Genomic DNA, 8,882 nt, shown 5'->3' with positions numbered 1-8,882 from the left:
CCCCCCCCCCCCCCCTCCCCTGCTCTCGCGACAGCTCGCGCAGAAAATGGCCCCGCGGCCGCGCCGCCGCTGATGCGCGCTCCGGGCGGTGCCGGCCCCGCCGCAGCCCCGGTACGTGCAGGGGCGGGACGGGGCGGGCGGGCACCGGGGGGCAGCGCCGGGGGGGCCCGGCCCCGGCCCCGCACGGGGGGGAGGGCACCGGCACCGGGGGCGGCGGGGCAGCGGCGGCAGCGGAGCGGGTACCGGGCCCGGGATGCCGGGGCTGGTGGGGGAGCCGGGACCTGCACCGGGGGCTGGGGGGGCTCTGGGCAAAGCCGCCCTGCCCGTGGAGGGGCACGGCTGCTGCCCACGGGGGCTCCGGGTTACGGGGGATACTACCCGTGGGGCGACTAGTCATGGGGAGCGCTAGCCATGGCTGCGTTATTACCCACAGGGGCTAGTAGCCGTGGGTGTAGTGCCCATGGGGGACCACTAGCTACCGGGGTGCTACCCATGGGGGGCTGCTAGCTACGGGGGTTGCTGCCTGTGGGGCTAGGAGCACAGGGACAGCTAGCCATGGGAGCTGTTAGCCCCTGGTCTTTGCAGGCGTGTGGCCCGTGGGAGCAGCAGGACCCCCTTCGCCACCCTGAGCATCCCGGGTGGGGTCCCATGCCTGCCGGGGTCCCCCCTGGTCTCTCCATCTGCCCGCACACGTGGGAACCGCTTTGTGCTGTCAGGGGCCCCCGGGGATGCCGCTGCTCATCCTCAGCCGGCGTGAGGGCTCCTGCACCTTGGCCATGGTGTGAACTTGGCCGGGCCCAGGGCTGCCTGCTCTGGGGGCAGCTTTGTCTGGGCGCAGGGAAGAAGGTCCATCCTCCCCAGATGGCTCCTGAAAGGAAAGAGGGTTTTTTCCAGCTGAAAGCGCTGATGTAGCCCAGTGGATTAGCTGGCCACAGGCAGGCAAGTAAAGGTGGGCACTGAGATAGTGCAGGGACGTGGGGAAATGGCAGCATGGCTCTTCCCCACTTGCACGCCAGCCAGGTCGCCAGTGGCTTGGAGCAAGCCAGGGGGATGGATGGCAGGGACCCCAGGGCAGCCCTTCGGGGAAGGCTGAAAGATGTTTCCCAAAAAAAACGGTGAAGGCCGAGCTGCCCCCGCATGCGCCGTGGGGACGTGGCATGTTGGCTGTGCTGAGGCTCAGCGCTCACCCCTTTGGATGCCCGCGTTGCCAGTGGCAGCAGCTGCGGCAAGGTTTGGGGTCATTTGGGCTCTCCGGGCAGATTTTCTGAGTTGGAAAGCAGGGAGCTTGCCCTCAGGGCGAGGTGGAGGGGTAAAACATTGGGGCAGCAGCTTTGCTCCAGCCCAAATTGAGATTAGGGCACCCAAGTTGCAGTGGGCATCATGAGGCCCATGGCTGTGAGGCAGGGGCTGCCAGGCAGCAGAGATGCCCAGAGCATCTTCCTCCCCACACCAGGTCAGCGTTCCCCGTGATGTCTGAAGGCAACAGGAGGATTTACGACATGCATTTTAATTTACGACATGCATTTGAACCCCGTGACCGGTGGCCAGAGCGCGTGCCGGGGTGGGTGGGGGTGCTCGCTGCGCTGCTGTCACAGCCTGGGCTTCCTCCCTCTGCACCGCTCGGCACTCACCGGCTGAGCGATCACATGAGCCCCTTGTTCGGAGCCTTTGTCTCTCATCTCCTACGCTGAGGAGCTGTGTTTTGGGAAGCCTCTGCAACCTCTGGCCAGAGACCACACAGAGGTGCTCAAATAGGATTATTTGTCCCATTTATCTTCCCGGGGTGGGTCTGTAAAAGTCGTATGTGCTTGGCGATACGTGTAAACCCCCTGGTTCATTTGAGGGAGATGAGCTGTATTAATTATTAACTGCATCAGCAACGGAGGCTGCTCTGGGTGTCCAGTAGCTGCAAACCCTCCTGCTCGCCCTCGTTGCTGTCAGCCCCTCCAAAGGGTTTTTCCAGGGTCCCTGTTCCCCACTGGGGCCGGAGTGAGGGAGTTTGGTGCCAGCAGGTTTCCAGGGAGGCTGAACCGGTGGCCGGAAAAACGCTGTGAAGAGCAACACCAGACATGCGGGGGCTCTGGGATTCAGGTTTCCAGGGCAGGGGTTGCACCGGTGCCAGGGGAGTCACATCTCCAGTGCCCACACGGGGATGGGGACAGTGGCAGGTCAGCAGCACCTGGGACGGAGTATCATGCTCAGGGATGTAAAATGGAGGGTCCTGGAGAATGACAAGTGTTGGACACTATCCCCCGGGAGGTGACAAATGACAGCAAAATGATACAGGTGCCACCAGCTCCTCAAAACCCAAAAAAACAGAAAAGCCTGGGCCGAGCACACCACGGTGGTATGGTGCTGCTGAAAACACACCCACGTGGGGCAGCTTTGCTGTGGTGGGACAGTGGCAGGGCTGCAGGACGGGGGCAGGCATGCTCGCTGCAAGAAGGTGCACCTGCATCCACCCCATCTGCCCTCGCTGGACCTGCCGATTAGCTCAGGAGGCATTTCCTTAGCTTTTCGGATAAAAAATCAATTTTAAACACATCACTGGGGTACCGCCTGCAACCGGGAAATGGAGAGCAGCATCAGATAGCATCAGTGGGAGCGGAGGGAAGCTTCAGCACGAGCTGTAACATCCGAAGGTGCCACCAGGTTTGATCCTGGAGCATCGGGAGCTGACAGCCCTGCTGCAATGCCGCTGAGGAAGGATTTCCTGGTTTCTTGGAAAAAATTGCGTGGGCTCCAGCTGAGCTCCTGGTGCAGTGGGCACGGGTGTCCTGCTCCTTTACAGCCTTGTCTGGGGGCCATCAGTCCCCGGGGACCATCAGCAGGCCTTGGGGACAGGCGGTGGCATGGAGCGTCGATCCAGAGGCAGCGTTTCCAGCAGGGAAGCGGGAGCCCGGGGGAGTCTCGCTACAGTCACAGGGCCTGGCGCTTGCAGACCAGGAAATGTTCTGGCAGCACCAAAGCTCCGGGGCCGGGCACCGAAACGTGGCAGTGCCACACAGGCGCTGCACAAGGGGCTGAGCAGGGACAGAGAGCCCTGCCTTGACCCTTTTAATGCTTTGTCCCTCAACAGAAGATTCCTGAAATCTTTTTTTTCCCCTCTCCCAAAACTGCATTTCCTCCTCCCGATAAAACAAAGCTCCATCCAAACTGCAGTGAACTTTCTCTGTGGTGTTCGCCCTTTGTGCAGCCCGAGCAAACCCTCCAGCCAGGGCTGAATTTTCCCTCCCAGGACACAATCAGCCCCTGGCCCTGCCCCAACCCCCCACCCCTCCCCCGCTGTGGTTGACACCCCCCCCCCTTCCTCCAGCCAGTCCCAGCTTCTGTGCAGGTTGCATCCCACAGCGCTGGCAGGAGCCACTGAACTGAGAAAACAACAACAACAACAACAACAACAAAAAGCAATGCAACCTCCCAACAAAGCCGTGAGCCTGGGGGCAGCCGGAGAAATAATCCCGCACAGATTTCCCCCCCCCCCCTCTGATTTATTACCCTATGGGTTGCCATCCCAGCACCGCCGGTTGCTGCAGTAACAGCTGCTGGGGCCGCCTTTGCCAGGCTAAAGCCCCGCTGCGTGCGAGCCAGGCTGGAGCAGAAAAGCTGGGAAAATGCCTCTTGAACAGATGCTGAGAGGCAGGTCTGGCAAGGCCGGGGTGGGACGGATGCAGGCACATCTCCTTGCAACCAGCAAAGCATCAGGAGGTTCCCCAGGGACTTGCTTTGGGAGTCGCTGAGCTCTTGGGGAAGCATTAATCCCCTAACAAACGGCAGATGTGCATGTGGCAGCCGCTCCGCAGCCCCAGCACTGATTTGTTGTTGTTATTATTACTATGATGATCATTGTTGTTGTTTTCTTTTTAACTTTGACATTAAGACGCTATTGAGAATTCTCCCCAAGTGAGGGACTTTTTGGATGCTTTTTACTGGGGTTGGTGCTTGGCTTTTGCGTGCCGAAGCCTTGCACAGAGGCTTTGTGAGGCTGAGCCAATTTAATTTTGGAGACCATCTGATGGAGCTTGTGTGACCTGCCCCCACATCCCCATCAGCATCAGGCCCTGCTGCCGATGCTCCCAGTTATGCAATGGGACGTGCTGCTCCTTTTGGCTGGAAAATCCTACAAAACTGCAGGAGGAGCATCCAGTGAGACACCCCTGCCTGGTGGGAGCAAGAGACGTTGGAGCAGCTCCTGCAATCCCTGCTTTGGCAGCAGCAGGGCTGGGTCACTTTGGTAGGGAGGGGGTCCTGTGGCTTTGGGGGGGATTTTTAACTAGAAAAGCTCTAGGCTGGTACCAAAAAGCAGCAGTCTGGCGATGTGTGGGGCAGGCTGTGCCAGATGGCAGCTGGGGGGGGACCTTTCGGGGGCTTTGTGGACCACCCCTGGGGCAGGAGAAGCGGGAAGGGATGACAGCAGCTCTGGCTTCAAAGCCTGGCTGCTGCTCCCCGGGGGGGGCATGTGCAAAGTTCCCAGGGCCAAGTGCTGCCTTTGCAGCGTGTCCCCCCTGCAGAGATGCTGCGAAGCCCCCATGGAGCCGGGATCTCCTGCCAGCTTGGCCCTGGAGGTCCCTGGGAGGGGGGGTCGGTCCCACTGCCATGGAGCAGGAGGAGGAGGCAGTCGACATCGCTCCGTGCCGGACTGTAACCTCTCGCCCTTGCGTTCGGTGTAGCATCGCCAGGAGACGCTGTCGGTGGCACGTACCTCGCCCTGTGCCCACCACTCTCCAGGCCATGAAGACGGAGAAGGACGAAGCTGTGCCCACCTTCTCCCTGCGGGGTAAATACACCGGAGAGGGGGCAGGTGAGTCCCTTGTGCCACAGAGGGGTTGGTGATGGGAGCTGGGGCAGGGCGAGGGGGAGAAGAAGCCTTTGCTGCTGCTGCTGGAGGTCCCTTTGGCTAAATCCCACCCCAGAGGGGTGGCTGGGAGCACCCCGAGGCTGCGCAGGGGTGGGCATGTGGTGTCACCCAACATGCTCAAGGCACCAGCAGGCTTTGCCTTCACACCAGCAGCTTTTTCTAGAGCAAAGACCCTCCCATCTCTAACCACCCTGCAGGGCTCCTGCCTCTCCCAGCCAGACCCCCCAGCTGCCTGCACCCCTGTTTGTAAAGGGTAGGGGGGAGGGCAAAGAGGGACACGGTTCAGGCAGGGGCTTGTGGCATCCCACGGGAGGTGGTCCCCGCTGCTTAACGGCCTTTCCCCGGCAGGTTGCAACGAAGCAGCTCTGCCCAGCGGCCCAGTGCCGGTGGCAGGGAGCGGAGGGACCCCAGCCCAGGACCTGCGGCCGCTGAAGCGCAGACCTGTCCCAGGTGAGCCGAGCCCCAGCCCTGCCCCAGGGAGGTGACGGCAATGGCTGGGGCAGGGGCGAGGCCAACAGCTCTGTCTCCTTCCAGGGAAGCACTACCAGTGCTCAAGCTATGGCTGCAAACTGGCCTTCCCCAGCATGCAGGAGCTGATGGACCACCTGAAGGTCCACTACAGACCCACGCAGTCCCTTGAGGGTAAGGTCGAGATGCTGTGTCGCTCCAGGGTGCCCTTTTTCAGCTGGGAGGTGGCAGAGCACGGCTTGAAGTGGAGGCAGCCCTGGTGATGGTGCGTGTACCTCCAGGAGATGCTGCACAGCACCGGGCGGGAGCAGGGAGAGCGAGGGAGGTGCTGGAGACCCACTGGTGGGGCTGCCCACCTGGGGGGTGCAGCGCAGCTGCACTGTTGCTGAATCTCTGTCCTATTTTTTTGCTCAGGCAAAACCTTCCAGTGCCCGACGCTGGGCTGCACAGAGACCTTCCCCAGCATGCAGGACCTCATGGCCCACATGAAGGTGCACTACAAGCCAAACCGCTACTTCAAGTGAGTCCCGCTGGTGCCCATCCCCATCCTGGGCTGCCGTGCCATCGCCCTGCAGACACCTCCCACAGCCCATTCTATCTGGGGGCACCCAGCAGATCCCACCTTTGTAGACACACCCCCCCCCCATCTCAGCAGCAGACCCCCGGGCCGGGGTGTTGGGGTGGGTGATGCAGGAGGGAGCACCGCCACTGACGCCACCTCCCCGGCCCCACAGGTGTGAGAACTGCATGCTGCGCTTCCGAACGCACCGCTCCCTCTTCAAGCACTTGCACGTCTGCTCCGACAGCGCCAGCAGCCCCGCGCCGCCCCCCAAAACCGACAAGCCCGTCCTGCCTGCTACCTCTGCCCTGGAGAAGGAGCCCCCGGCCAAGCCACCCGAGGGGCTTCCCAAACTCCCGAGCGTTATCCGGCCCCTGGAGAAAGAAGCCATCCTCCCCGGCGCAGACACTGCCTCGGCAGCCCCCGCTGCGCTCCCCACCAGCCTCCCCGAGCTGCCCGGCTCGCTGGAGGCGCTGCCGTTGGTCTCGCCGGCCCCCCACCCCTTCCCGCTGCTGGAGCCCAGCCTTTTCGGGCCATCATCCTTGACTCGGTTCTCGGGGCCACCCCCCTCCTCGGTGCCGGGGCCGTTCCTGTCCTACGTGCACCCTTCGCCCTACAGCTTGCCCCAGCCCCCGGCGCAGCATCGCCTCCGGCCCTACGTGCCGGGCCACGGCCCCCCCATCTCCAACGCCGTCTGGAAGAAAAGCCAAGGTGAGCGCACGGGGCCGTTCGGGCAAACCTTCTTCTGCTCCTGCCTTGACCAGCAGCTCCTGGAGGAGGACCCACCATCGGCCAGCCAAGGATCCCCCTCCTCCCAGCCCCGCACGGGGCCACCCCAGCCCCCCCCAGCCCCATCCCACCTCTGCTCTCCCCTCCATCCCACTTACCGGGATGCTCAATTGGAGAAAGCACCAGCAACCACCAAAAACAAGCCTCCAAATTTTCCCAGCCCTGCTGCTCCCCGCCGTGCTGGGGGGTGCGAGGCGGGGGGCCGGGCCAGGCCTGCTCTCCCACGTGTCCCCCCGCAGGGAGGGGAAGACCTAATGCTTGTCTTGCCCCTCGATTCCCTCCGCAGGTGTGAGTGTCAGCCCACTCCTCCCATGCTTTGGCTCAGGAGTGACTCCAGGTTAGTTTGGCACCTACTGATTGGGGGCTGCTTTCTGTCACTGGGGGGTGGTGGGGGGTGGTGGGGGCCACAGGGGATGGGAGAAGCCCCACGGGGCATGGCGATGCTCCCTGGAGAGCAGAGGGGGTGGGTGGGCTCCTTCATTTTTGGGAGCCACGTGGAGAGGGGATGTGGCTCAGGTAGGTTTGGAGACTTGGGGGTGGGTCGCCAGCTGCGCACCCCCAGGAACCACCCAGCCTAGTTCCTCTGGCACCCAAGGGCAGAAGCAGCAGGAGAAGGAGCTGCAGCAGCTGTGTGGGCTCCAGTCGCCCCAGTCGCCCCAGCCCCAAGGCTGGGCTGGAAACTGTTGCCTGTTGCTCCATGTGGTGCGGAGGTGACGGGCAAAGGGAAGTCGGGGCTGGGGGGCACAGCCTCGCTCCCTGCTCCCGGATTTGGGGTTCCTCCCTCGGGAAGGGGACCTCCGCACGTGTGGGGCTTGGAGCAGGGGGGCTCCTGCCCCCACAGCACCGGTTGATCCGAGCCCCATGGCACCCAGCACGATGCAGCCGGCACCCGGGGCCGCCTGCCCTGCATCCTGCGCTGCCGCTTCGCATGGCTCCTGCTGGCAGGGGGGGGCTCCTGGGCATAGCCCCCCCCCGGCCATGGCGGGGGGCGAGCGAGCGAGCACTGTGCTTCCCTCCTTGCCCGTCCTTGCAGGGCACTCCTCCAACAGCCGCATCGTGTGGGAACACACGCGGGGCCGCTACACCTGCATGCAGTGCCCCTACTCCACTGCCTCGCGGGAGGAGATGACCCTGCACATCGAGGACCACCGCAAGAACCCCCCGACCCCCGGGCGCCTGGATGCAGAGATGGGTACGGCCCAGGGGGGTGGCGGGAGGGACCCCAGCTGGCAGGATACTTGCAGGGAGCGTACCCTGCTCCCTCCGTGCTGGAAGGGGGTGACCGGCCACTGGGGTGGGCTTTGGGCTGCAGCTCCTGGCTCCCCAGCGATGCCCTCCCTGTGCCCCCCCGGCTTTCCAGCCCCCAGGCAGCCCCCGGCAGGAGCCAGGGAGCAGGGGGCTCGGCTGCAGTGCTGACGGCTCTCTTCCCTCTCCCTCCAGATTTCGGGGTGGGCCTCGCCTCCTTCCACGCCAAGCTGACGCCGGAGATGGAGAACTCCCTGTACTCCCAGCTCTGATGAGCCCAGCTCCCACGGGACTGCTCCTGCGCCTCCCCATCCCTCCCCCCCCCGAGCCAGGCGGGGGGGGGAGGGCACCGCACAGCCCCAAGCCATAGCGCTGGGACAGGGACCCCTTCCTGGGTACCAGGAGCAGCCCCCAGCCCCAGCACGGGCTGGCAGAGGGGCAGATGTTTTCTCTTGAATTTCTACCCTCCCTTTTATTTTTGGAAACTAAGCACTTGGAACCCTGCGTCTCCCTCCCCTAAAGGTTTCGTTGCTTCAGCTCCAGGGGCTCTGGGGGGGAGCCCGGTAGGTTGCTCAGGAGTTAGTGGACTTCTCTGGAATGAGGTCTGGAAATAATAAATGGGAATTGTACAGGAGCAACAGCTGGGAGAGCCTCTGTCAGTCCCCGTGGCAGCTGGGGGTGATGGGGGAGCGGTGTTCCATCCCTAGGGATGCTCCCGCATCCCATGGAGAGGGCAGATGCGAGGAGCGCAGGGGGTGTGTGTCCCCAGGGTGGCCCTGCCCTGGGCACGTTTGGGGAAGAAGGTTTGGGGAAGGGGTGCTCCCTGCTTGCCCCCTCCTCAACGCATCCCAAAGCATGAACGGCTCCTGAGGAGCAGAGCCAGAGCCACTGCCAGCTGCACCCCAGCACCCAGCCTGCGCACCCAAACTGGGGCAGGACCTTGGACCCTGCTCCAGCACCCGG

At 63.4% G+C, this 8,882-nt stretch overlaps 1 protein-coding gene across 2 annotated transcripts; it reads left to right on the top strand.

The window, feature by feature from the left end:
- Positions 1 to 17: 17 nt before the first annotated feature.
- Positions 18 to 8,553, top strand: ZNF414 (zinc finger protein 414). Of its 2 annotated transcripts, XM_040593136.1 has the most exons (9): positions 18 to 111; positions 4,671 to 4,801; positions 5,207 to 5,308; positions 5,393 to 5,500; positions 5,741 to 5,846; positions 6,061 to 6,596; positions 6,961 to 7,011; positions 7,708 to 7,866; positions 8,115 to 8,553. In XM_040593136.1, the coding sequence occupies exons 2-9, from the start codon at positions 4,732 to 4,734 to the stop codon at positions 8,189 to 8,191; spliced, it is 1,209 nt and encodes a 402-aa protein (XP_040449070.1). In that variant the 5' UTR covers positions 18 to 111; positions 4,671 to 4,731; the 3' UTR covers positions 8,192 to 8,553. The 2 variants fall into 2 exon arrangements, with proteins under 2 accessions (XP_040449070.1, XP_040449071.1); XM_040593137.1 differs by lacking the exon at positions 6,961 to 7,011.
- The last annotated feature ends 329 nt before the right edge of the window (positions 8,554 to 8,882 follow it).

This window comes from Falco naumanni, chromosome 4, assembly GCF_017639655.2.
Source record: "Falco naumanni isolate bFalNau1 chromosome 4, bFalNau1.pat, whole genome shotgun sequence".
In the NCBI taxonomy this organism is placed as follows: Eukaryota; Metazoa; Chordata; class Aves; order Falconiformes; family Falconidae; genus Falco; species Falco naumanni.
The sequence above is the reverse complement of the archived record's forward strand: the minus strand, read 5'-3'. Positions and strand labels throughout refer to the sequence as shown.